The sequence below is a fragment of the Passer montanus genome, unplaced genomic scaffold (genome assembly GCF_014805655.1).
Source record: "Passer montanus isolate IOZ18808 unplaced genomic scaffold, ASM1480565v1 scaffold112, whole genome shotgun sequence".
Classification (NCBI taxonomy): domain Eukaryota; kingdom Metazoa; phylum Chordata; class Aves; order Passeriformes; family Passeridae; genus Passer; species Passer montanus.
The window spans coordinates 475101-502378 of record NW_024357836.1 but is presented as its reverse complement, the minus strand read 5'-3'; the positions used below and the strand labels follow the sequence as shown (position 1 = coordinate 502378).

General features: G+C 53.2%; 1 protein-coding gene across 14 annotated transcripts in view; it reads left to right on the top strand.

The window, feature by feature from the left end:
* PTPRS (protein tyrosine phosphatase receptor type S) overlaps positions 1–26688 on the top strand; it is a 126112-nt gene extending 99424 nt beyond the window's left edge. For 9 of the 14 annotated variants that reach the window (XM_039733438.1, XM_039733429.1, XM_039733415.1 and 6 more), the window contains 19 exons: positions 46–299; positions 675–768; positions 957–1172; positions 2747–2904; positions 3738–3749; positions 5464–5576; positions 7863–7910; positions 11344–11441; positions 13487–13610; positions 16191–16366; positions 16917–17036; positions 17559–17713; positions 19556–19841; positions 20587–20765; positions 21449–21575; positions 21657–21782; positions 22981–23135; positions 23839–23974; positions 24484–26688. In XM_039733438.1, the coding sequence (XP_039589372.1) occupies positions 46–299; positions 675–768; positions 957–1172; positions 2747–2904; positions 3738–3749; positions 5464–5576; positions 7863–7910; positions 11344–11441; positions 13487–13610; positions 16191–16366; positions 16917–17036; positions 17559–17713; positions 19556–19841; positions 20587–20765; positions 21449–21575; positions 21657–21782; positions 22981–23135; positions 23839–23974; positions 24484–24552 (2646 nt within the window). In that variant the 3' untranslated portion in view covers positions 24553–26688. The remainder of the gene's footprint in view (positions 1–45; positions 300–674; positions 769–956; positions 1173–2746; positions 2905–3737; positions 3750–5463; positions 5577–7862; positions 7911–11343; positions 11442–13486; positions 13611–16190; positions 16367–16916; positions 17037–17558; positions 17714–19555; positions 19842–20586; positions 20766–21448; positions 21576–21656; positions 21783–22980; positions 23136–23838; positions 23975–24483) is intronic. The other 5 variants (XM_039733478.1, XM_039733448.1, XM_039733469.1 and 2 more) reach the window with 1 other exon arrangement.
* Positions 26689–27278: the final 590 nt, after the last annotated feature.

The following is a 27278-nucleotide window of genomic DNA, read 5'->3' as shown; positions in this document are numbered from 1 at the left end:
GCAGCACCAGCCTTGCTCAGGGAACAACCTCCTCCCCTCCCACAGATCCAGTACAACGGGCTGCACGTCGACGTGGACGGACGGACCACCAAGAAACTCATCACCCACCTGAGGCCCCGCACCTTCTACAACTTCGTGCTGATGAACCAGGGCAACAGCATGGGGGGGCTGCAGCAGAACGTCGCAGCCTGGACTGCTGCTGACATGTTGTCCAAGAAGCCAGAGGTGACCCACAAGCCTGATGCTGATGGCAACGTGGTGGTGATTCTCCCCGACGTGAAGAGCTCTGTGCCTGTCCAGTAGGTTTCTGTTTTCTGTTTAACTGCAGGGGTGGGGTGCTCAGTTTGTGTTTTGGGGGTCAGTCCTCATGGCTGGAGGCCACCACAAACCCCCAGGGACGATACCAGGAGGGTGATCCCTTCTTTTCCAGCCTTCCTCACTGTTGCCTTTTGGAGGCACTTCCACAACTAACAGGGAAAGCCAGAGTGTGAAGGAAGTGCACAAGGAGATATGGGGCTGCCACAGAATTCAGGTCTTTCCAGGAACAGCTGTGCTGAATGCAAAATAAGGGGCTTGAGCCAGTGGGGCAGTTTGGGCAAACTCACATCAGTGTGTGTGCTCCCTTCTTCCATGGCTAATTCCTTCTGTTTCTTCTCATCATTCCCAACATTTAGAGCTTTCTACATTGTCGTGGTGCCTCTGAAGAAGTCCCGGGGAGGACAGTTCCTCAACCCCCTGGGCAGCCCTGAGGAGATGGACCTGGAGGAGGTGAGTGGGGGTGAAACTGGACTCAGCTCAGAGGGAGACAGAACAGCTGGAATGGGATGGAGACCTGAGGGCTGGGAGGGGGATTTGGGCTACCTGCTCCTCATTCAGAGCAGCCAGGCCGGGGAGGGCAGGTCTGGCTTTCCTTGCTGCTCCTTGGCAGGCTCTCACGGGTTGCTCTCCTCGTGCAGCTGGTGCAGGACATCGCGCGGCTGCGGCGCCGCAGCCTGCGGCACTCGCGGCAGCTGGACTTCCCCAAGCCCTACATCGCTGCCCGCTTCCGCTCGCTGCCCTCCCACTTCATCCTGGGCGACATGAAACACTACGACAACTTCGAGAACAGGGCCCTGGAGCCAGGGCAGAAATACGTGCTCTTCATCCTGGCCGAGCTGCAGGAGCCCGAGGCCGTAAGTGCCGCCTGCTGCCCCCGGCCCTCGCTGCTCCCTGGGCATGGAGCAGGGAGCTGCCACGGCCCTGCTGCCCTCCTGCCAGCCCGCAGGGCTTTCTCTTTCCAGCTGTGGCTCGTGTGCTCCATGAGCTGCTTCTGCTTGTGCCTGCATTTGTCCCTTCCAAGCACCAAGGACAAGAGGAGCTGTGATTGTCCCAGTCTTTGTGCACGGACCTTGTCCACTTGTGGCTCCAGACTGGAGTCCAGAATGGGGAGGAACAGGGAACTCTCCCTTCAGGACAGCACAAGAGTTCAGAGAGCCCTGGGTCAAACCCCTTTCTGAACAGTAATTTCCTTTAAAGGCTGTTCTTTAACTCCTCAGAGCAGTGAGCCCAGACATCCTGCTCCAAGAGCATGTCACACTCTGTCACATTGCTAAGATCCTCCTCAAGCACAGAGGTTTCCATTTTTTTTATGGAAAACTACAAGTTCTCTCTACCAATTCAGCATCTGTGCTGTTTTCACTGGGGCTGTACTTGGCTTTATGAAAACAACTATTTTAATATTTACCTGCCTCCTCCCTCACACACAATAGGAAACAGCCTAATACTTTGTTGTTTTTAAATCCCCCTATGGAATTGTAGCAGGGAGCTATTGGAAATTAAGGGTTTTCAGAGGTTTTTTTTTTCCCCCAATAAATATTTACTTGTGTATTTGATATTAAAGGATTAGGCTGACACGCTCCTGAATGGGTTTCTCAATCGGATTACTGCAGCTTGAGGTAATTTCTGCTTTAGAACAAGGTGCTGCAGACTCACTCCCAGTGGCCTGGATGCACAGCAGCTCCTGAGTGTGGAGCAGCATTCCAGCCTGCTCAGAGCTGATGGAGTTCAAGAGCTCCTGTTCTTGTCCTGTCCCTGGCTGCTCCCCCAAAGCAGGCCATGCCAGTTCTCTCTGCTGTTCACTTTCTGGAGTTCCTGTGTAGGATAGGAATTCATCCTTAGCTAGGACTCTGAAGGCTTTGAATGTGCCTCTGATCCTGCTCAAGAGCCCAGCTCAGTGCAGAGGCAGCAGAGGACACACACAGTGTTTTACTGCTTTGTATTTATTTGTCAGGGTTGTTTTTTTTCAGTCACCAGACCAAGCATTAATTCTTGTTTTAATCCCTTCCCTCTTGCTCTGTAATCCCCTCTGACTGTCAAAATCCAGATGGTTACGTGAGAGCTTGGGGAAAGTGTTTGTGTGTTTGTGGCAGTGCTGAGGGCTCAGGGCTGTGCTGGAACAGAAGCAGCTGCATCTCTAAAAGCACAAAAAGGGTGAGGCAGGCACAGGGCAGGCTTCAGCCTCACATGAGTGTGATCTTTCCATGCTCTGTCTCACTGCAGCACTGGAAGGTACCCCTCATGTGGATGCCCAGGAGCAGGGCATGTTCTCTAGGCTGAAGAGGGCATTTTCCCTGTCAGCATTTGGGCTGTGCTGCAGGGAGCTCACATCCTCTCCAGCAGCTACTCCTGTGGAATATCTTGTCCTTGCCCACTCTTCAGTCCCCACGCCACCTCTGAGCTGTGTTCCACCCTGTTCCCTGTCTTCCAGACCTATGCTGCCAGTCCCTTCTCTGACCCCATCCAGCTGGACAACCCTGACCCCCAGCCCATCATTGATGGTGAGGAGGGGCTCATCTGGGTCATCGGGCCCGTCCTGGCCGTGGTCTTCATCATCTGCATCGTCATCGCCATCCTGCTCTACAAAAAGTAAGAGCTGCTCACTGCCCACACCTCAGGTGGTTCTGAGTGTCCCCAGGGCCCCAAAGGGGGATTCTGTCCTGCCCTTCCCTGGGCACAAATGCTGGGCTGGGAGAGTCTGCCCAGCACAGGAGGGATTAGCAGGGGGTTGCAGGGATTTGCTGCTGCAGGTTCTGCCCCATGGCCCTCCCAGGGAAGCTGTGCTTGTCCCACAGACACTCCCTTGGGCAGTGAGCGTGTCAGGAGTCAGCCTTGCTGCTCCCTGTGCCTGTGGGCAGTGGGGGGATGCAGGGGAGACACCCCTGAGCTGGGGGACAGCAGAGACCTCCACTGGTTTTCTGCTGGAGCTGGGAGACAGGAGCAGGGTGTGAGTCTTCAGGAGAGAGAAGGGAAAACTCCTTTTTGTCTCACTTTGCCTTGGCTTTCTGAGCAGCTCGTGGTGTGTGGAGGAGCTGGGGGTCCCCTGAGCACACACAGGGCGAGGGAGGGGGGCAGGAGGGGCAGCAGGGGTTGAGCAAAGTAAATGAAAGTGGCAATGACCCGAGGTGTCCTTAGCTGGGACAGCTCGTTCCCAGGGTGGGGGGAGCCCTCCCAGCCCTGCTCCATCTTTGACCTCTGTGCTCCCTTGTGCACTGGAGAGTGCCCCCTGCATCCCAGCATGAGGCTGCTCTGGGGCAGGGCCTCAGGGGTCCTGGTGGGTGTCCCTGTGGCTGGGTGATCTTTGCTGGTCCCACCTCTGCAGCCAGGGTTAGAGCTGAGCAAATGCTTCCCCCTACCTCTGCAAGTCCTTTCTAACCGAGCATTTGTCTTGTCTTCTCTCCACTTACTGCTTTCCTGGACAGCAAACCAGACAGGTAAGAGCACCAGCTTTGCCATTTATTCAGGTTCTTGCTTGCTGTGTGTTAAGCAGTGTTTGCTGTGTGCTGGGGCTTTGCTGGTGCAGTTCCCACCTCTAGATCTGTCATCACAGAAACCCCATGTCAGACTAGCTGGGACCATGTTTGAATTGGGGCAGAAAAAGCAAAGCAAGCCCAGTTTTCTCCTGTTTGTCCATTCCTAAATAAAACAGCCCTTTCTCAGGTTGAGCAGCAGTGACAGTAAATGGCTCATAAAGTGCTGGGTTAATGGAGCAGAGAAGCTCTCATTTGTGTGGCAGTCAGAGGTGAAAGTGGGTCTCTGCATGTCTGGCTGCTCCACACAGGCTGTCCCTGAGCCAGTGGCACGCTGCAAGCAGGATCTCACCAGCTGGGCTGTCCTTGTCCCGTGGCAGAAGCTGCTCTTGCCCCTCAGCCAAGAGCTTCTGACAGAGTCTGTTTATGACTGCAGAAATGAGACTGGAAGAGCTTTCACTGGAAGTAACTGATGGGCTCAGTCCATGAACTGTTAACAGCAGTTTCAGAACTGCAGCAAAAATAAACCCAAACTGCAAAGTGGTGTCATTCCAAAATGCTGCCCCATGCAGTGCTGGCAGGGCTCAGACCACTTCTTCTGGCTATTAATGACATCAAGAGACAGCTAAAAATGTCCTGAATAACCTCCTCTGTGCCTAAGTGATTGCCATTGCTGCTGCAGCCAATTTATTGGAGGCTTCTGTGCACCCTGAGCAGGAGAGGTGAGGAGCTCCACAGCCCCTCCCTGGAAGGGCTGGGACCACCTTTCCAAGCCTCGGGGTGGGGGTCACATTCTCTGCTCTCTGCAGAAGCTCAGCTCCCAGCAGCTCATCACTGTTTCTCTGCAAGGAGTTATCACATCTTTAGGTCAGCACTGGGCTTTGCTTCTAAATTCTCTTCAAGGAGAATGAGCCAGGTCAGCAAAGACTTTTTCAGCTGCCTAAGCTAACCTAACCCATTTGGAGGGAAATATATTAGGAAGCACTTCCATGTGCAGCTCAGCTGGCGGGTTGGAGCAGGCTCTGGTGCCTGGCAGGGAGAGGTGGATCTCAGCAGGCACAGCTGTGCTGGGAGAGGATGTGTCTACACTGTTTGTTGAACCCAGATTTTTAGGTTTCTGCAGTTCAAAGAAGATTGAAAACTGCTGCTCTGACTTCTCTGTCTGCAGCAGGGCAGCTCTGAGAGCTCCTGAACAAGCCAACAGCAATATCAGAGCTCGACACCCAAGGTCATGGCCAGGAGATTCTGTACTTTTCCAAACGATTCTGCTGGCTCTGGTTCTCTCAGGCTGGAAATGGCTTGGCCACAGTTGGAACATTTTTTGCTCTGCAGAGTTCAATGGAGGCTGCTCTGAGCAGGGAGAGTTCACAGCACCTCAGCTGCTCCTGGCTGCCAGTCTGTGCTGCTGCTGGGAGAAAGGGGGAACTTCCAGACTTACCTGAAAGCTGCTGAGGGGCTCCCAGGCCACTGTCAACCCCTAAAATGTAGCACTGGCAACCCTTCCAAACTTCATTCCCTTTTCTGACGTGTTTTCTGTGCTTACACCCTTGGCTGCACCTTTGATTTTCTGTGAGAGCTTTGCTCATGCCTGAACATGAGTAGCTGAGACCACAAGGCCCAGAAGCTAAGCTGCTTTTCTTTCTGGTCTCTTTTGCCTCTTTTTGGCTTTGTTGTGAAGCAAACGGAAAGATTCAGAGCCACGGACCAAGTGCCTCCTGAACAACGCTGAGATTGCCCCCCACCACCCCAAGGACCCCGTGGAAATGAGGAGAATCAACTTCCAGACTCCAGGTAACCTGCTGCTGACCAGCCTGTCCTGCTGGGAGGGCAGGAGGGGGCACCTGCCCCTTCCCTGAGCCCCCCCTGCCTGCCTGGAGAGCCAGTGCTGCCCTGGGGCACGGCCAAGGAGCCCCAGCCCCGTCTGTGCTCTGTGGGGATGCTGAAAGCCACCTTTGCTGGCATCCTCAAGGACCTTGCACAGGCTGTGCCCAGTGCTGGCAAGGCAGAAGAAGGGTTGTCCTGGAATTCCAGAGAAATTGGTGCATTCTGGGCTGAGCTGCAAGGGCCATGGCTGTGCCAGCCACGCCAGAGCACCCGTGCTGCCCTGTGCCCCAGCTGGGAGCTCCTGGGTGGGGAGATGGAGCATGGCAGGCTGCCCAGTACCCAGTGCTCCAGCCACACCTGGAACTGGTGCATTCTGGTGCCAAACCACTCCTGCTGGCAGCCAGGCCTGCCCCTGGGCCGTGCAAGGGGAAAGGAGCTGGTTGCTTGGTGCAGGTGAGGCAGCTTCTCCTCACTTGGTGCAGATGCTGTGATGGAATCCCAGACTGGTGTGGGTTGGGAGCACCTTAAAGCCCACTCAGTTCCACCCCTGCCATGGGCAGGGCACCTTCCACTACCCCAGGTTGCTCCAAGCTTAGTCCAGCCTGGCCTTGGGCACTGCCAGGGCTGGGCCAGCCTGGCTCACAGTGCTGGGCTCTGTGCACCTCCCTGCTGCACACACGTGTCCCCATGTCCATGCATGTCCCAGCTGCCTGCATGGCACCTCTGCAGCACCACTGACACCTCCTCACACAGCTGGACACGTGGCCATGCTGACCCAGTGCCTGTCCACACCTCTGCCTCCAAGTTCCTGGTGCTCGAGGATTTGGAAGGGAATTTATTGTGCTTTTTGGGGGCTGGCTGTTGTTTTCAGTTTGTTTGTTTGTTTTTGTTTTTTTTTTGCTGTTTGTGCTTTTTAGTAATGTTTCTGTAGCTCCTGTTTCCCCTTCCCATCCCAGTCCTGTCCTTAGCATTGTCCAGTTTCCTTAGGGGGGGCTGGCAGCAGGGACAGAGAGCAGGGGAAGCACAAAGGCAGCGCTGAGCTGAGGGGCTCTTACCAAAATGAGTCAGGAAGCAGCTGCTGGGATCAGCCCAGGCTCAGGAGCAATGCTCAGCTGAGGCATGGCAGCAGGTTCACTCCAGGGACAGCAGTCCAGCACAGGTAGGTCCCTAAATCAGCTCTTAGTGCTGCTTTTGCAGCAGAGTGTGAAGGTGTTGGAGATCTTCTGAGTGCCCCCAGCTCAGCAGCAGTTTGCTCTTGTCTGGGTGCTTCCTTTGGGACCATTCTGTGGGTGCTCCAGCTGGAGGGAGGTGGGAGACCCAAGACAAGGAGCTGCACTCCCTCAGATGAAAAGACTGTGCTGAGATAAAAAGAAAAGTTGTGGCCTTCCAGCTTGGTCTTGGTGCCAGGAAGCAGCTGGGAGTGCTGGTTCATGTGTTTCCCTGAGAGGAAGTTTCTGTGTCCCCCAGGACAGCAGAGTCAGCTGAGGGTGCTTCCACCAGGTAATGGGATGGATGGATGGATGGATGGATGGATGGATGGATGGATGGATGGATGGATGGATGGAGTCAGTCTTCTGTTGGCCCCACTGCTTTGGTCATGCTGTACCTCTGAATTCTGGCTCTGGGAGGTTTGTAAAGGGTACCTGAGACACCAAGACCTGCAGATCCCAAAAGACACTGCCTGTGTCTGGTCTGGCTTTAGGAGATGCTTTCCTTTCCAAGTCTGTCTGGCCAGAGCTGACCTGCCTGGTGTTACTCTGCTCTATCATTTGTTAAGCACTAAAAGGTTTTAAAGGATTTGGGGGAGTTGATTACCTGCCTCCCACAGAATTTTGGACACATTGGGTGAAAATGGAAATGGATGGAAAAATGAGCTTGGGGTGTGTTGGTGGTGATGGAGAGGCTGTGGTGCAGTTTGCAGGGGAAGAGTCCACAGGTGCTCTCTGAGTTAAAGGCATTTAAATTCAATATATTGTGGTTCAGAAGGGGCCTGTAGGCTCTTCTCCAGACAGGTGACCCCAGGTAGAATCTCCATTGTGTCCCCAGCAGTGAAACACAGGAGGGACATGGGAATGGGAACGTGCAGTTCAGACAGGGGAAAGCATAGCACATCTTAGATATCCTGTCCTAATCAACACAAAAATACCTTTCTTTTCCTCTTTAGATTTATGTTGGTTTTTGGTTTTTTTTATTAGCATGAAGTTTTTACAAAAGTGTATCTTTTATTTATTTATTTTTTACTGTTTTCTGCAGATTCTGGTCTGAGCAGCCCTCTCAGTGACCCTGAGTTTGACTTGGAAAGTTAGTTCCTGTGTGTTTTTGTTCCTGTTGGTTTCATTTTTCCCCCCATTATTATTTTCCTCTTCTATCACTTTCCTTTCCAATTCTTGTTCCGTTCCTGTTACTATTTTTTGATTTTCTGCCGAACTCTCCGTGTTCCTGCGGTGTTTGCCCATCTCATCCCCTTTCTGTGCCATCTGTGTGTCTGAACTGTGCTTCCAGTTTTACAGTTTCCCCTTAGAGCCCTTTGGGGACCCGGGGAGCAGCGGGGTCCCCGGGCACGCCTGGCTGTCCCGGCAGGATCCAGGGCTGCCTTTCCCCCTGTGGAAGATGTTCCATCGCTGGTGCTTGGCTCAGTGTCCTCAGTGTCCCCTGTTCTCGTGCCCTGGTGTCACTGGGGGGTTGTGCTTTGGTGTTTGCAACGCAGGGAAAGAGAAACTGCAGCTGCAGCTGCTGCTCCCCCTCTGAAAGAACCACGCAGGCACCTTTTCATCAGAGGGAAAGGGCCATGTCCCAGCTGTGGCAGGTGCCTGCTCCTTGGCACCGAGCTGTTCCAGGAGCACAAAGACCAGAGGCCACCCCACATTTCCCAGCAGTGCCTCCAGCCACGGTGACTTTGCAGGATAAATGGGCTCTGGCCACGGAGCAGATGTTAGGGTGACGTTTCCGGCGACTTGGCTGGTGCACAGAGAATCAAGTCTTTTGTGATAAGATTAGAGAGATTCAAGTGATTGAAATGTTAGATGAGACTGGCTCGAAGAGATTTCATCCCATTAGGAGCCAAGATCCCAGCCTTGCTGGGTGGTGTGGGCTTGGATTTGTTTTTAATGCTGGCCAGGGAAGGATGTGAGGTTTCAGCTGACAGATGTGAAGAGTCACAGATGCTGCTTGTGCTCGGAGATGCAAGGGCTGGGAAATTTCCCTGAATAGTTAAACCCAAATATTGGTCTCTTTGGTATGGAATGTGTCACAATTGTCCCCTCAACCCCCTGACTGTAACAGAGGGGCTGTGGTATATTTTCCTGGCTGAACTCAGCCCTTCACACCCCAGATGAGTTCCTGAATTAAAGGACAGAAGAGCAGCTGAGCCGAGGCAGTGCCACTCCTGCCTCTCCATGGCAGACTCCTGGATCCTATTGCAAACCCTGTGCACTCAGCATTTTGACCAGGGAAGTGTTTATTGCTGCTGAGGTTCTTTTATTCCAAAGAGCCCTAGAAGACAATCCCATGAGGAGTTTCTGTCCTTAACAGCAGCAGAACAAGGCGAGTTCCCATGTGCTCCAGCCAGGCTCTGGGCAGGGAGGGTTGGAGGGGAAGCAGGATGACCCCAGCAAAGGGCAGAGCTGCTGCTCACACTTTGGGTTTTTTCCTGGAGCTTTTATGAAGGAAAACTGAAATTCCTTCAAGGGGAAGGTGAGTCCTCATTCCAGACTGGCACAGTGGGCTTTCCCCATGCAGCCCACAGGCTCAGAGGTTGTTGCTCAGGTTGCTCCATGATTTCTGAGCCAAGGAGGATTTGGGGGTTTTTTGTTCATTATTACCGGGGTTTCAGATTGTTTATTTTCTCCTTTTAAACATGTCCATCAAGTGTTGGTGGTGTTAAGCTGGTTTGCTCTGATCTGGAACATCTCAGCCAGGGTGGCCTCCCCATCCCACACAGAGAGGACCAGCTCCTCCCACCACCCCAGTCTGCATCTGGTGCTGGGGTGGATGGCAGCCCCCTCCATCCAGGTGGGGAAATAACCCTGCTCCAGGTCTGATGGGACAGGACAACAAGAGATTAAATGGAAGTTTTTCCTCCATGAGCCAAGAGAGGTTTCCTGCCCTGATCCCAGCAGGCTGGAATGGAGCCAGCACAGCCCCCAGGATAGTTCAGGGTTATTTTTGTGAGCTTTTTTGGTACATTTCCCCTCTTCATCTATTTTCAGCCCTATTTCCTTGTGCTGAAAATAGATGTGTGGTGAGCTTAGGAGAAACCTGTCCGGGTTTGGCAGACTCATCCCGTGCCCAGGCCTGGGGGAAGCAGCACCTCTCCCAAATCACTGTAAAACTGAGGATGTCATGCTTGCTTTGCCATCTCTGTGCTGAGTTTTCAGAGTATCTGACCATGCTGCTGCCACGCCGCTGCTTTGTCACCCACCAACACCCACGGGGCTCGAAATTCTCCCTGGCTTCCATCTCTTCTCCACTCCTGTCCTTCTCATCAGGGGCACTGCCCAGGGCTTCTCAGAATGCTGCTCTCCAGGCCTCTGGAGAGGCTGGCAGACAGCATGGGAAGCCTTTGGAAAAACATAATCCCATGCAGATGAGCAAAGCACGGAGAGCTTTTCCTGCTGGGTTTGCAGCATAGCCTCTGAGGGACTGTGGGCAGGGAAGGGTCTCTGCTCTTCCCAGAGCTCCAGCTGCCCCTTTCAGAGCAGGATGTGCAAATCCCAGGCTGAGAACTGAGTCAGCCATGGCTGCTCGCCCCTTTGGTGGCTGAGATGTGCCCCAGTTGGACCAGTCTGGCCCAGTGGGAGCTCCCAGTATGGCTCCAGTGAGTTCCCTGGCAGCTCTGGCTGCCTCCACAGCAGCACACCAAAGTGCTGGGGGGATTGCAGGGGCAGCAGCTGAACCAGCTCAGGGCATCAGGCCCAGTCCCCCTGCCTGAGGAGGGTCTCTGCCTGTCCATCCCAGAAGGTGCCAGTGTTCCCAGCAGAGCCTGGGTGGGGCTGGTACAGCCCGGCCCACCGTGGTGGAGAGAGGGCTGTGCTGCACAAGGAGCATCACCCACCAGCCACGAGTGGGAAGAGGAACCTGCTGGGTGCTTCCAGGCCTGGCTGCACTCTGGGAATGGTGGAGGTCAGAGCTCAGTGTCCATGAGCAGGCCAAGGCCTTCCAGAGGCAGTGCTGTGCAAAAAACAACCCAGAGAATCCCTGGGGTCGGAAAAGCCCTTAAAGATCATCAGGTCCAGTTCCTGAAAAGCCTCCCCTGCTTCCCCCCATCTGCATCTTCCCATCTCCTGCCCACATCCCCATGGTTGGCTGGATCCTGCCCTTGCCTCCTTTCTGTTGGAGCTGGTTCCTGATCCCGTGGGTGCTGTGCCATTTGCTGCGTGGGTTCCTCTGGCAGCGTTTGCTCATTCCAAGTCCACTTTGGAATCGCTAACACGCATCTGCTCTTCGGATTTTCCTTTTTGTTTTGCTCTGATTTCCACATTGAAAACGGGGCCATCACGGGAACACTCTCATTTTACTGTTTTGGTTTTTTTAATTTCCTTGATTTTTATTTTTTACTTCCAAGGACACAATTTCGAGCCCTGAATTCTTCTCTTCTAACCTCCCTACTTTCATTGCAGATCTTACATTGTAATTTATTTTCTTTTCTTGTTCCTTCTTTCTTATAAAATGCGCAACGGTTGTGGATTTCAGTTATTGTTAAATGAGATCCTTTTCCTGCTGTCTTGTCTTTTAGGTATGCTCAGCCACCCACCCATCCCCGTTTCTGAGCTGGCTGAACACACAGAGCATCTCAAAGCTAATGATAACCTGAAATTATCCCAAGAGTATGAGGTATGAGCAAGAGTGAGTGCTGTGCATGGGTTTGCAGAGCCAGGAATTAGGGAATTCACACAGGCCTTCATCCAAATGAACAGCTTCGTCTTAAAGACCTGGTTAGCTGAAATTTAAAAGCTATTTATGTATTGGAAGTTAAGTACTGGCTGAGAGCTTTGCTGGGTTCAGTTCTGGCTCATAAAAACAAAGAGATTGGTCCATGAGCTGCTCCTGTTGGGTCAGCAGAGGCTGAGCTCCCTCAGAGGAGGGATGCAGTCCTGGAAGGTGGCTGCTGGATGGGATGGGAGCTGCCCTTGGGGTACCCATGACTTGCTGCTGGACACAGAGGGGACCAAGTGAAGGACTGTGACCCAGTTCTTACAGCTGAGCTTGGCTGAGATGGGCAGGGAGTGCTCCACAGCTGATGCCATCAGCAGCCACGGAGCTAAAGATGGGAAAACAGGATGATTTGTGCTTCCTTGTCATGTCTCAGGGTTTGTGCACATTTTCCTTATCCTGGTAGTGTTTGGTTACCCAATCCCAGACTGGGCTGGGTTAGAAGCACCTTAAAGCCCACCCAGTGCCACCCCTGCCATGAGCAGGGACCTTCCACAGGCCCAGGGTGCCCCGATGTCCAGCCCAGCCTTGGACTCTTCCAGGGATCCAGGGGCAGCCACAGCTGCTCTGGGCACCTCTGCCAGGCCCTCCCCACCTCACAGGCAGGAATTTCTTCCTAATATCCAGCCTAAAACCTCTGTCAGTTTAAAGCCCCTTGTCCTATCATTCCATGCCCTTGTAAAAAGCTTCTCTCCACTCCTGGTTTTGCTGTTGAAAGACATCAAATGCCCTGACATTTTTAGCCTAATGGTGAGTCTAGACTGCCTGTGTGTGCTTGCAGGCAGGGAGCCAGGGGATGTTTTCCAAACAAAGGGATGCTTTCTCCCTGCCCTGCCTCCCGGCCATCACCGGGCACCTGGAGCAGGGGTCACACCTTGGAGAAGGCACATTTTGCTCTGCCGGGGTCTCTCCTCCCACGCTGGGTCTCGGGGGCAGCAGCAGCTCGTTCTGTGCTCCATGCAGATTCCAGAGGCTGATCTGCATAATGCCACATCCCGAGTGCCCTGGCCCGGAGCCAGCCCAGCCTCCTCCGGAGGGAGAGCCAGAGCTGAACAAACATCGCTAATGAAGTGAAGGCGAGGCATGATTAGAGGGATGGAGAGCAAACAGACACATTACAATAGTATAAATACCCATTAGTTAGGAATTCTCTGCAGCCAGAGCGCTGAGCTCGGAGCTGTTCTGTGGATGGTTTTGTACCAGCTGTGCCCGGGGAGCTCCGGGGTGGGCACAGCCAGGGAGGGCAGCAGGGCCAGCTCAGAGGGGTGGATCTGGGATCTGGGACCCTGTCCCCAAAGGGTGGCAGGCAGAGGGAGAGCCAGCAGCAGCAAACACAGCTCAGCACGTTCCTGCCAAGCCTCCAATTGAGGCAAACCCCAAGGGCTCTGCAAAATGATGAAGGAATTAAGCCCTTGTTTTATTTAATTCTCTGGCTGAGGATTTAGAGGTAAACGTAATTAACCTAATTTCCATATCTGGGACAGCTGGACTTTAGAGAAGGAAAAAAACCCGAGCACCAAACCTGGCATAAATCACTAGGACAGGCAGAGGGGATTTTTCTCTCCAGTGCATTTCATTGTTTATTCCTTCATCCCTTCTAGGAAAAATCCATGTTGATTGAGTGTCCTAGGGCAGGGGTCCTTACCCCTGTTTTGTGCTGGGGGATGCACTCTTGTCCCTGCCAGGCTCCTGTGGGCTTCCTCCCCATTTGCACTGGGAAGCCTTTAGTGCTGTATTCCAGAGGGGGAATGACCTCAGATATTCCATTTGGGGCCAAGGGAGATGGGACATCAGCTGCTCCACGGGGCTGGGGCTTTCCCACAGCAGAGCTGGGTTCTTGCAAACGGTGATTGAGCCCTGCAGAGCCGCGTGGAGCAAGTGCTCAGAACTGCATCTGCTGCTTTTCTCCTCACCCACTCTCCCATTTCCTTTCCCAATCCCTCCAGTCCATCGACCCTGGCCAGCAGTTCACCTGGGAGCACTCCAACCTGGAGGTGAACAAGCCCAAGAACCGCTACGCCAACGTGATCGCCTACGACCACTCCCGGGTCATCCTGCTGCCCATCGAAGGTAGGGAGCACCCCCTGCTCCAGGCAGGGCTGGCATGGAGCTCCTGCAGGGAGCAGGCTGCACACGCTCTGCTCTCATCTCTATTTATACTCTTAACGTCTCCTTGGGAGCTTGGCAAGCAGGAGATGCCTCCGTAAAGCAGGCATTTGTTAAATTCTGGTGACTGACGTATTCCCCTGGAGCTGCAATCCCTCATATCAAGGGCTGGTTTATCAAGAAACTGCCTTCCCTTTGCTTGGAGATGCCTGTTTGATACATCTCTGACTAACAGGAAGAATTCAGACCATATAGTGCTTTAGAGGGAGCAGAACAGGGCTGCTCAGGGAGGAGTGGGAAGCAAGCCCAGGGCTGATTGTACAAATGTGAGAGGCAGCAGCAGAGATGTGGCCAGTGAGTTGTACAGGCACAAAGATCACTTGATATGCAGCCCCTGCTGCAGCCCTGGCCCCTAAAAGCCTCGGGCTAAGAAGGGGTTAGTGTGAGCCTGGCGGGTCATAAATTGTTTCCTGAGCTGCTTATGTGAGCGATGGTGCAGTCAGAAAATTTACATTAAATTTCACAACTCGTGGCTCTTGACAGAGCTGCTCCAGTGCACGCCAGGATAAGAGGGGCTTGAGATGGAGCTGAGCAGGGCACCTGCTTGGGTTGCTGCTGCTGAGATAGTGCTGGAGTTTCGTGGGCTCAGGATGTGGCTGTGCAGGGTGGATAAAGCGTTCAAGGCCAGTCTTGCGTTGCCAAGAGCTGATCATCAGAGCAGAGGGGATGTGGGATGTCCTGGTAACTGCCTGGTGAATGGAGAGGTTAATTCCAAAGCTTTTGAGACCAGGGAATTGCTAAAATAATCTCCCTGTGCCACGGTAGCTCCAAAGGGCATGGGGAAGGGGGAGAGCTGAGGCAACAGCAGAGCACGGTGATTTGCCAAAAAACTGCACAAATCTGGATTGCTCTGGTCTGCTATTAGAGGGCTTTAAATGTTTCTCCTTGTGAAGCTGACTGTGTTCTGCCTTGGTTTAATTCCGAGATTAATATTGTATGAGCCAAGGAAAGCAGAGGCTTTAAAAAGTTGCTTTGTCATTCAAGGGAAGGGAGAAGAGCACAAGTGTGGGAGTGAAGGACACTTGGGCTGGTCTTGGATCTGGGGCTGGATGCAGGCAGCAGTTCCAGCTCTGCCAGGGCTCTGTGAGGGACCAACAGTGCAAGGATGATGGGCCAAGGCTGAATTTTCAAGCATGTGAGAGGTTCTGACGTGTCTTGGCTGCTGTGCTCCTTCCTACCGGGCTCTATTTTATGCTCAGGGCTGGAAGATGAAAGGAGATGGAGGAATTAGTTTTGTTGCTTTTTCTTTGTTTTAAATCTGGATTTGTCAAGGATGCAGACTGTCACTGCCTGCTTGGTCAGGAAGAAGCAGTGGCTTTAATTCTGTGACTTCTCTGAAGCTGGGCCTGTCACACAGTGAAACTTGCAGGAGCTCACAGCCACCATTTCAAATGGCAGAGTGGACCCCAGGGGCTGAAGAGATTAATTCAGCCCTAAACACGCTCCTGCCATGGCAGCCACCTTCTCTCCCTCCTGAAATTTCAGACTGGGAGGGAGCAAGGGTAGGGAACCCTCCAGAAATTTAATCAAAAGCCATTTCCCAGCAGCTGAAGTTGCCTTGAGGACAGGCAGGCTGCTCTGGGCAGCAGCAGCCCCGATTGCTGCAGCCCAATTCCTCCCTGGTGCTGCTCCCCAGCCTTGGCTCCCCTGGAGACGGGAGTGAAGGGCTCTGCACCGAGTTAATCACGGGTTTGCAGATCCTGCCAGCCTTGCCAGGCACTCGGGAGCAGCCAAAGCAGCCGGAGCGCGGCTGCTCCGTGCCAGGCGCCGGCTCTGGAGCTGAACCTGGGCACTGCTGCCTGCCAGGGCCGTTTTAACTTCAGAGCAGCTTTCTCCTGCCATGTCCCAATCAACCTCTTCACTCTGGCAGTGCCTCCTGCTCATCCCAAACCCTCAAGCAGGGACCCAGGCGAGCAGCTGGAACTCAATAGCCTGTAACTCATGCGAGTAGGGGAAAAAAACACTCTTAAAAATGACAGCGGGCAATTTACAGCAAGTCAAAGCCTGTAATTTCAAAGCCTTCATTAAATCAAGCCTGGCTTTATTCTTTACTCTGTCCAGCTGTAGCTCAATGCCTGGGATTAGACTATGGACCACACAGTCATTGACCAGGTGCATTTGCTGCCTGGGCTTGGGGCAGGCTGGGACAAGGACTCGGGTTTGTCCTATGGACTCTGATGCAGCAGGAGCCCTGCTCCAGGACTTTGCTGCTGTTAAGCACATGAGTGAAAACACCACGGTTTCAAGGCCTGGTATTTGGTCTCTTTAATGTCTTTTGCAAGGAGTTACTGTCTCTCTGCAATGCAGGAGCTTGAGCTGGGAAAGCCTTGCCAGGAGCCTGGGTCATCCTGACCCACTGAGCTACCAAGGCTCTGGTGTTTCTGCAGGGAGCTTCTCTCTCACAGCACCCCTGCAAAAATCTCCTCATGCTTCCAGCTGCGTGAAGTCCTGTGCAGTTCCCTGATTTTTGCTGATTTGACACAGGAATTGTGGGCAGTGATTACATCAATGCCAACTACATCGACGGGTACCGGAAGCAGAACGCCTACATTGCCACCCAGGGGCCCCTGCCAGAGACCTTTGGGGACTTCTGGAGGATGGTGTGGGAGCAGCGCTCAGCCACCATTGTCATGATGACTAAGCTGGAGGAGAAATCACGGGTAAGATGCATGAGAGGGATGGCTGGTTAGTCATAATCCAGGGGGATTGGAGGGGAGAGTCGGGGGAACAGCAAATCCCTTTGATGTGCAGCCAGGGGGGGATTTCTGCCTGCTCTGCCAGCACCCTGAAAGTTCAGTGATTCATTGCATTAAAAAAACAAACCATTCACCCTGGAAAGCTGCAGCCTCCTTGGCAACTCCAGGAGAAGAGGCTGCTGGATCCCACTGCATGTCTGTCTTGGAGTTAATCATGTGGCAAGTTTCACATTCAGTTCTCTTGTTTAACAAGCCCCAGTACATTCCCTCTAATCTTCAGGATCATTCCAGTCTGTTGTCTGTGGGATTGATGGAGCATCAAAGTCTGTGCTTAGTCAGTAGGAGCTTTTTCTGATGGGTTTGTCCCCGTCCTGGTGCTGTGCAAAGACACTTCTTGCACCTCTCCTTCCTCTGCCACCAGCCCAGCTTCCCCTGTAACAGGACAGTTTGGGAATGAACATCCCCCTCAGTGAAGGGTTTGTCCCAGCACTGAGCCATCCCTCCTGCCTTGCAGATAAAGTGTGACCAGTACTGGCCAGGCCGAGGCACAGACACCTACGGAATGATCCAGGTGACCTTGCTGGACACCATTGAGCTGGCCACCTTCTGCGTGCGGACCTTCTCCCTGCACAAGGTGAGCTGGCTGCTGCTCCTGCTCCCCCTGAGCTGGGCTGGAGCATGCCTGGTGAACTGCAGGAATACTCAAGGATTTCTCTTAAGGGAAAAACTCAGAACAGTGGATGGGAAGGGGTCACATAACTGAACTATTTATACCTGCTCCAGTTACAAAGGGGTCTCAGGCTGCAACATTCCAAAAGATCAATAAATCTCTGATGTGACCACTTTGGCTCGTGGCAGCTCCAAACCTTCATTCCCACCCCCAAGAGCTCGGGATTTCCCTCCTAACAGTCCCTCTGCATGGCAGGGGTGGCACAGGATGAGCTTTAATATCCCCTTCACCACAAACCACCCTGTGACTCGACTTTAATAAAATCAAAATAACAATAAGCATTACAGGCATTATTAATAAGCAGTGTCCTTCTGAAGCACCTCCTGCCCTCCCCTGCATGCAGAGGGGCAGCAGACGCAGGGCTGTGGCACAGAGCAGGGGCAGGTTTGGGGTGCTCTGTCCCTGAGCCCCGTTGCTGTGCTGCAGAACGGCTCCAGCGAGAAGCGCGAGGTGCGGCAGTTCCAGTTCACGGCGTGGCCCGACCACGGCGTGCCCGAGTACCCCACCCCCTTCCTGGCCTTCCTGAGACGGGTCAAAACCTGCAACCCCCCGGACGCTGGGCCCATCGTGGTGCACTGCAGGTACTGCTCCCCTTCCCCTGCACGGGGCACTGGGGGGGAGGCGGTTCAGGAGGCTGAGGGCTTGCCTGGGGACAGCTCTTGGCCAGAGTGGTGTTCCCAGGCAGCATCTGAGAGGGAAACCTGGGGATTCCATTGACCACAGCATTTCCTGGGATGATGAGGGATGTCATTTGGGCCAAATCACTTGGATTGAGTGCTCCAGGCCAGGCTGGACAGGGCTTGCAGTGACCTGCTCCAGTGGAAGGTGTCCCTGGCCGTGGCAGGGGTGGGGCTGGAGGAGCTTTAGGGTCCCTCTGGAACCAAACCATTCTGGGATTTGATGATCTTGTTAAGCAGTGGGAAGTGCCTGGTGCTGTACCAGTGTCTGGTCCTGTGTGGTGGGGCTGTCTCTGGTCACAGTGAGAAGGGAGGAGGATCAGGTGCAACCTCAGAGGGTGTTGGAGGTGTTTGGGAGGCAGAGCTGCCTCAGCTGCCCAAGGCAGAGCTGACAGTGATTGACAGAGGGTTTCTGAGTGCTGCAGCCTTCCTGATAATGCCAGGCTGAAGGCAGGTAACATTCCCTAATTCAATTTACAACCCAGTGAGGAATGCTTGAAGCCTCAATGCAGATAAATCCCTGTGTTCCTCAGGAGGGTGTGGAGGAGCCTGCAGGTTCCTGGGCACTAGGGGAAGATCTGAATTGTACAGGCTGCTGGGGGAGCTAATCCTGCCTCTGCTGGAGGATGCCATTTAAACAGTCTTTGTGAGTGGCCAACTTATCACTACCCTTGCAGATGGCAATTATTGTGCACCTCAGAAAATGAATAAAGAGCTGTCAGCTCACAACCAGCTCCCAGATCAGCTGCTAAATTCTTGCCAAAGCTCCAGTCACCTGCTTGGTTCAGGTGTTAGGCAGTCTAATTAACAGAGATCAAGGGGGCTTGAGGAAAAAAGGGACATCACTGGAATGGTAAAAGGAAACCCTTTATTAGCAGTGGCACAAGAGAGCACAGAGCCCTGCTGAGGCACAAATGCCATTACACACAGGTCTGATGTTACCTGATGCACAAAAACATTGAGGGAGAGAGGTGACGCATGTTACTCCTTACAACATCAGTGGCTTTGCAGCTGCAGAGATCTGAGAGATTAAACAGGCTTTTTCAGATCCTACCAGCCCCTTGCTGGAGCCTCGGGCTGCCACGGCTGGACCTGGCCCGGGGTGTCACAGTGGAGGGGACTGGGACAGGGGACAGAGCAGAGTGGAGGGGGGACAGAGCAGAGCAGAGGGGACACAGGACAGAGTGGAGGAGGGACACAGCAGTGTGGAATGGGGACAGGATGGAGCAATGTGGAGGACACAGTACAGAGCAGTGTGGAGGGGACACAGGACAGAGTGGAGGGGGACAGGACAGAGTGGAGGGGGGACAGAGCCATGTGGAATGGGGACAGGATGGAGCAATGTGGAGGGGACAGGAGAGAGCAGTGTGGAGGGGGGACAGAGTGGTGTGGAGGGGACACAGGACAGAGTGGAGGGGGGACAGAGCCATGTGGAATGGGGACAGGATGGAGCAATGTGGAGGGGACAGGAGAGAGCAGTGAGGAGGGGGGACAGAGCCATGGGGAATGGGGACAGGATGGAGCAATGGGGAGGGGACAGGAGAGAGCAGTGAGGAGGGGGGACAGAGCCGTGTGGAGGGGGACAGAGCGGTGTGGAGGGACACAGGACAGAGTGAAGGGGGACAGGACAGAGCAGTGTGGAGGGGGGACACAGCAGTGTGGAGGGGGACTGAGTGGTGTGGAGGGGCAGTAGGCACCTGCCCAGTGCCAGGACAAGCCATCAGCTCCCTGTGCCCTGGTCCCCAGCGCGGGCGTGGGGCGCACCGGCTGCTTCATCGTGATCGACGCCATGCTGGAGAGGATCAAGCACGAGAAGACCGTGGACATCTACGGGCACGTCACCCTCATGAGGTCCCAGCGCAACTACATGGTGCAGACAGAGGACCAGTACAGCTTCATCCACGATGCCTTGCTCGAGGCCGTGGCCTGCGGCAACACCGAGGTCCCGGCTCGGAACCTCTACAGCTACATCCAGAAGCTGGCCCAGATCGAGGCCAGGGAGCACGTCACGGGCATGGAGCTGGAGTTCAAGGTGAGGCTGGGCCTGCCCGGGGCTTGCTGGGCACGGGGAGCCTTCAGCAGGCTGGTGGGACCTTGCTGCTTCCATGTGGGGGGTGCTTACATTGCTGAGTTATGCAGTTCCCAGGGAAGACCTGCCTGGCACCACAGGCTGCTCCCCTGGTCATTCCACATCCAGAATGAGTTTGCTCCCTCTTAAATTGGAGGGGGTTTTAACTTTTTTAGTAGGTGTACTATTATCTGAAAGTTTTGCTTAGGGAAAGGCCTCAGTGTCTGTGCCCTACCCCCAAAAACAAACCCCAGGAAGGCACCCAGAGGGGTGGAGACTTGCGGCGATCCTCCCATGTGTGAGGACACGAGGCTTGACTCCATCTTGCTCAGAAGGCTGATTTATTATGTTATATATTATATTAAAATACTACATTAAAACTATACTAAAAGAACAGAGAGAGAAGATCAGAAGGCTACAAAGACAAGAACAGAATAGGAATGCATAACAAAAATCCTGTGACTGCTCACAGTCTGTGATTGGTTATCAATTAAAAACAATCCACATGGAGCAATGGAAGATGCACCTGTTGCATCCACAGCAGCACACAGTTATTGTTTACACTTCTTTCCTGAGGCTCTCAGCTCCTCAGGACAGGAAAAATCCTAGGAAAGGATTTTTCATAAAATATCATGGCTAGAGCAGAGCAGGTGAAGGGGCTGGCCCAGGGCCGGGAGGAGCCTCCAGCTGAGGTGTCCCCTGCCCGCAGCGCCTCGCCAACTCCAAGGCCCACACCTCGCGCTTCATCAGCGCCAACCTGCCCTGCAACAAGTTCAAGAACCGCCTGGTGAACATCATGCCCTACGAGACCACGCGGGTGTGCCTGCAGCCCATCCGCGGCGTCGAGGGCTCCGACTACATCAACGCCAGCTTCATCGACGGCTACAGGTACGGCCCTGCCCTGCCCAGGCTGCCTCTGCTGGCCCTCACCTGCACGCAGCCGCCAGGGCGAATCCCAGCCCGCGCCCAGATCCAGCCTGCTGAGAGGATTTTCCCCCGTGGTGGTCTTAAGTTACCTCTGTGATGGTGAAATTATTAAATGATTGCGTTGTTATTGGATGATCCTCTGAAGCAGTGCAGCCCTTCCTCAGCTGCAGGTCCTGAACGCTGAGGGTGGATTTGTCTGTTGGGAGGTTTCTAAATATGGATTGGCCTTTTTATTGCCTTTGTGGTTTGGGGGCCTTGCAATCCCCAAAGCTTCCCCCAGGAAGCTCCAGCCCTGGGAGCTGCAGCCCTCCATGGGTGGGTTTGAAGGGAACAAAGCAGCTCCATGTGCAGGTTTTCCTCCTGTCCAGGACCAGCAGTGCTGGCCATGGCTGTGGCACTGGGATTAGGGCAGCTCCATGCCTGGAGGTTGGATTTACCCCTTGGAAGTGATATTTAAGGAGAGCTTCACCATTGGCTTTTTTTTTTTTTTTGGAGACATCCCACCCCCTTTAAACCCTGTGCATTCCAGTCCTTCCCCAGCATCTCACGTGCTCTCCCACTCTCCAGCCTTTCCACTCATTTCCCCAAGCTGCTGCCCATGCAGTGCTTCCCCCCCTGACCCCTCCTTGCTTTGGGCTCCCCAGGCAGCAGAGAGCCTACATAGCCACGCAGGGGCCGCTGGCAGAGACCACCGAGGATTTCTGGAGGATGCTCTGGGAAAACAACTCCACCATCGTCGTGATGCTGACGAAGCTTCGCGAGATGGGGCGGGTGAGCGGGGCCGGGGAGGGGCTGGGAGGGGATCCTGCAGGCCAGGAACAGGGGCTAACGGGACCTGTTTGCCCCGGGCAGGAAAAGTGCCATCAGTACTGGCCCGCGGAGCGCTCGGCACGGTACCAGTACTTCGTCGTGGACCCCATGGCAGAGTACAACATGCCCCAGTACATCCTGAGGGAGTTCAAGGTCACGGATGCCAGGGTAGGTGCTGGCACGGGCTGGGATGGGGCGGTTCAAACTGGGAGGAAAGGGGCTGGCAGAAGACACGGGGTTTGGTGGGCTCGGCTGAGGTGTCCACACTTTCTCTGGGATTATCAGTGGAGGAGAGCTCATGGAATGTCCTGCTAGGAAGGGACCCACAAGGATCATTGAGTCCAGCACAAAACAAGGTGGGGTTCAGGGTCTGCTCACAGGACAAGACAAAACAGCCTCAAGCTGTGCCAGGGGAGGTTCAGGTTGGACATCAGCAGGAATTCCTTCATGGAAAGTCTGGTCAGGTAGTAGAAGGGGCTGCCCAAGGAGGTTTGGAGTCCATGTGCCCAAGAGCTCAGTTGGGATGAGGAACAGAGCACACACACATAGATTGTACTGGAATATTTGTTCTTACAAATTGAAAGCAGTTTTAAACCTCTCTCATTGCCTTGAGTTGCTTTGTTAGAGAGGTGCCTGGCTTTTGGGTTTAGCTGCAGCTTATCTGAGGTGAAAGCAGAAAGTATTTGCCCACAAAAGCTGATAAAGATCTTGCAAAGGTTTCTCAGCACCCTTCAGAAAACGAGCACTTCTATGGCTTGGAGAGGAGCCACTGTCAGTCATGTTCAAAGGGACAAATTCACTCCAATAATCTTCGATTCAATGTCAGGTTTCTCATCTAAAGGAACATTTCAATACCTTCTCAAATTTCAGTAGCAAACATAACCCTCCCTCTCACAGCACAGCTTTTGAGGTTGCCAAAGTATTCCAGAACCTGATAATTTAATTTGCAAGGTTGAGGAGGAGGATGCCTCATCAGTCCTCATAGAACAAGATTTATCTTCCTGTCAGCTGTAATTCTGACACTGTGGCAATTCTTTGTGAAGATTGATTAGAGGGGCCAACACCTCACCTTGAACGTTCCTTTGCTGAAGACTCCATCTGTGCTGTCTGCAGTGGTCAGAGCTTTCAGCACCTGCCAGGATATGGATCTGTGCTGACAGCCTGACTCCAGGAACGTCAACTGCAACACAAGCAGCTTCATCATGATGGGGCTGGATAATAAATACGTGTGCACTTGACTGCAACACTGAGCTGCCTTAACTTTTCATGCTCTTTAACAAACTAGCAGCAAAAGTAGGGGAGTTTTTTGCCTTTCCTGTGTGTTGTCACAACACGGGTGCTGAACTGTTGCTGTTTTGTCCCCCAGGATGGTCAGTCACGAACTGTCCGTCAGTTCCAGTTCACTGACTGGCCAGAGCAAGGTGTGCCAAAATCAGGAGAAGGTTTCATCGACTTCATTGGGCAGGTGCACAAGACCAAGGAGCAGTTTGGCCAGGATGGCCCCATCTCTGTCCACTGCAGGTAGGCACATGGGCACACCCATCCAGATGGGATGGGGGACAGCAGCAGGAATTGAAATCCAGCCATCCCCCCTTCCCAACCCATCCTTGCAGGGAGATTTCTCAGGGGTGTTGGTGCCAAACACTTCCCTCTGCCAGCCAAACTCATCTCCCTTCAGCCCTGCCCACAAGGCTTTGGCCCTTTATATTTAGAGATGAAATATCTCTGAAGGAGATGGGAGCCACAGTGTGACATATAGGATATCTGTAGAATATCTATAATATTTGACCTGCAGAATTAGAAGTATTTTTTACCAGTCTCAGCCAAATTTACACCTCCAATTTACACCAAAAGCCTGCTGGGCTGTTGGCTGCTAGCAAGAATTGTACCTCCTTACCTACAGGCAGGGCAGGATGATCCATTCTTACTAAAATTATTCATTTTCAAAAGCCCAGTATTACATATTATGAATAATTTTCCCACTGAACGCTGTTTACCACTACCCAAAGCTTTTAACTTCTTGAATTTCCCTTTCTCAAACATTTTTTGGGTCACACTCTGGCACTTGGTTTATTTCTGGGTATCTCTCCTGGAGGACTGACCCAGGCTCTCCACTTCCAACGTGCTCACAGGGCTCAGCTCAGCCCCACCCCGAGCAGCATTTACAGGAACATTTGGACACTGTAGCACACAATTCCCTGATCATTTCCTGCCCTTCCTGCAGTGCTGGCGTGGGCAGGACCGGAGTGTTCATCACCCTGAGCATCGTGCTGGAGCGGATGCGCTACGAGGGGGTTGTAGATATTTTCCAGACAGTGAAGATGCTGCGAACACAACGACCTGCAATGGTGCAAACAGAGGTGAGGGAGCCCCAGCTGTCCCAGGAATCATAAAATGGGCTGGGATGGTTTGGGAGGGACCTCAAGCCCCTCTTGTTTCATTCCCTTCACTGCTCCAAGCCCTGTCCAGCCTGGCCTTTCTGGCCATTGCCAAGCCCTCACTTGAGGTCACTCAGCAAGCCCAGGCTGCCCTGCTGACTTCACCTAAGAAATGAATTTAAAAATATAAAAATGAATTTAAAAATATATATTCCTATTGTTAGAAAGTCCCTTAAAGATTCCATCCCAGTCTGGAGCCTCTGTTCTTACCCAAGAACAAGAATCTGGCTTGGGGCTGACAGGAGAGGGGGATGTTCAGTACTCAGAGGCACAGGCATAAAGGGGAGAGCTGGAACTTCCCCTCCCAGGAGTTCTGAGCTCTTTGAGAATCAGAGAGGTTCCTGCTCAGCTTTGTGCTGTCTGCAAAGCAGGACAGGGATCCTGAGGAGCCCACTCCCACCTCTGAGGCTGCTTCTCTTTGCTGTTGGCAGGATGAATACCAGTTCTGTTACCAGGCAGCTCTGGAGTATCTGGGAAGTTTTGATCACTATGCAACATAAAAAGCCATCGTTGTGCAGACTCTACCAACCACTTCAGTCCTGGAAGGCCTCTTCTGACCCAGGAGGAGCGCTTGAACTTACAAAACTGACTCAGAAGAAGAACCTTTTCATCTGGACAGTGCATCGGGAGCAGGGGGAGCATTGGAAGGAACACCCCTGGGGATCTCCGCGTTGTGACCTGGCCCTCGCAGGGGCAGCTCGGGAGGGCTGCTCAGACCTGCTCTGGAACCTCAGGAGGTGTTCACTGGGGAGGATGGATGGACACAGGGAAACTGATCCAAAAGCTACAACACACCTTGGGAACCGTTTCTGCTGGAGAAGGGAAGGAAAAACCGACTTTGGTTACATCATTAGAGTTCAGTTTATTTACTAATGTAGTTGGCAGTCTTTAAAGGAAGTCACTTGCAGAATTGAAGGTGTTCTGTGAAAGAAAAGGAGCTGAATCTCAACACTTAGGCAAACTTAGGGTCAGGAGTTCTTCTAGCTGGAGTCTTAATAACCTCAGTATCAGCATTGGGATGATTCTGGGCTTGCAGGCACCTTGCAAACAGCATTCACGGGATGCCCCTGCCACGCCAGAGGTTTTATAGCTCACATTTTGAATACTTGGAACATTCCTCATTTCTTCTAATTCCAAAATTTATTTTTTAGGATATTTAAAAGGACAGAGCGAGAGTTACAACCCCCAGAGCTGGCTGTGGGGGGCAGCCCCTCCCCTTGCTTGGGCTGGGGTCTCTGGCTGCTGGGTCTGGGCCCCCTCCCAGCACATCAGGCTTTCCTTGGAGCAGGGTGGGAAGAAAGGCAGCCCCTTCCCTTTCTGTGCATCCACACCCCCCTGCTGCCCTGAGTGTCCCCCTGCTCCTGCCAGCAGCATCTCCCTGCCAGGAGCCCCAGAAACACCTGCAGAAATTGATTTCCAAAACCCAGCTGGTTCCTGGTGCCAGCCCCTGGCCTCTGCACTCAGCAGCTCTCGGGAGCTCCTCTCAGGACTGGCCCAGCACCACGGCACTCCTTGCACATCTCCCACTGTCCCCACCATGCCCCAGCTGTAAAAGAACTGGGAAAGATCCAGGAAGGTGCATCCAATGGCAAATACTGTGAGTGGCTTTCTTTAAAGTATCGATGTAACTGTAACAAGTGACATTACCTTTTTTTTAAATAGTGTATTTTTTCCTTTTTTTTTTAAGACAAAGAATATCAGTCAATGAATTTAAAAGAAAAATTTGCTTATTTGTTCATATTATGTTCAAAGACAGTCTATTTTTTCACTGTAGAAATGTTACGTGTAATGGCTGTGATATATAAAAATGCAGTGCAAATTGCTACTTCTACATATTGCTTTTCTACCATTTAAAAGGTTTAACTTGCTCATGTAAGAACAAAATGTCCTTTCTGGATTTTTTTTTATTATTATTATTAGTAATTTTTTTTTGGGTTCTCTTGTTTTAAATCACAGACATATCCCAGGTCCCTGGAAGGGGGGAGCAGCAGGTGGAGGGGTGGTGGCAGTGCCAATTCCCTCCCCTTCAGCTGTGGCCGTGCAGGGCCAGGGCTCAACTGGGAGATTCAACAGCACCAGTGGCTTCTGCTGACTGGAGACAGAGGTGGCATTTTGGAGCCTTGGCACCCATCAGGTGTTTTGACATCCCAGGTGTGTTGCAGGTACCAGCCTGGCCTGTCTCTGTGCCCAGGAGTTTTCCTGCAGCTGTGCACAGAGCACAGGACATCTGAGAAAAGCCACCCTGCCCCAAACTCTGCTCACCTCTGCCCTCTCCTTTTTGTTTTTTTAATTTTCTAGAAGGGGTAATCATGGCCATCAAGTGCTGCCCAGAACCCCCCACACAATCCATTTCCTGTCTTTAACTGAAAAAAAAAAAAAGAAAAAGAAAAAAAAAAGAACCAACTGAAAGGCTTCTTCGAGGTTTTACTTATTTGTGTGAAAGTTGCCCAAATTTCTAAGTATGTTGCAGCAAAATCTTACTGGACAAGTTGGGGGGAGGGGGGAGGTTTTTTTCTTTGTATGAGAGCAAAGTGCTGTTGCTTTCACACTGTTATTTCAAACTGAAACAGTAAGTGGTTTTCATACCACGGTGTATGTAGATATATTGACTTTGTATTAAAGGAAGATTGTCTGAACGTGCTGCAGCCCTGTGTGTGTGGGACAGGGCCTCCCAAACCCCCCTGCTGCTGCCCGGGGACATGGGACACTGCTGTCCCCCTGCTCCTGCTGCAAGCAGCCACCTGTGCAAGGAGCAACCTGCTCACCTGGGAGCTTTGGGCCCAAAGAGCAGCAGCACGAGGCTGGGGCTGCTCCAGGGCTGAGGAGTGGGGCAGTGCCAGGGCCACCAGGAGGGCTCTGCCCCTGTCCCTGTGCCCCGGGGGTGGCACAGGGCTCAGAGCCCTGGCCCTGCTCCAGGGGGCCCAGAGGGGTGAGGAGCAGAGCCACGGTGTCACCCTGGTGTCACCTGCAGGGCCACAGCCCCAGTGTCACCCTGGTGTCACCCTGGTGTCACCCTGGTGTCACCTGCAGAGCCACAGCCCCAGTGTCACCCTGGTGCCCAAAGAGCAGCAGCACGAGGCTGGGGCTGCTCCAGGGCTGAGGAGTGGGGCAGTGCCAGGGCCACCAGGAGGGCTCTGCCCCTGTCCCTGTGCCCCGGGGGTGGCACGGGGCTCAGAGCCCTGCCCCTGCTCCAGGGGGCCCAGAGGGGTGAGGAGCAGAGCCACGG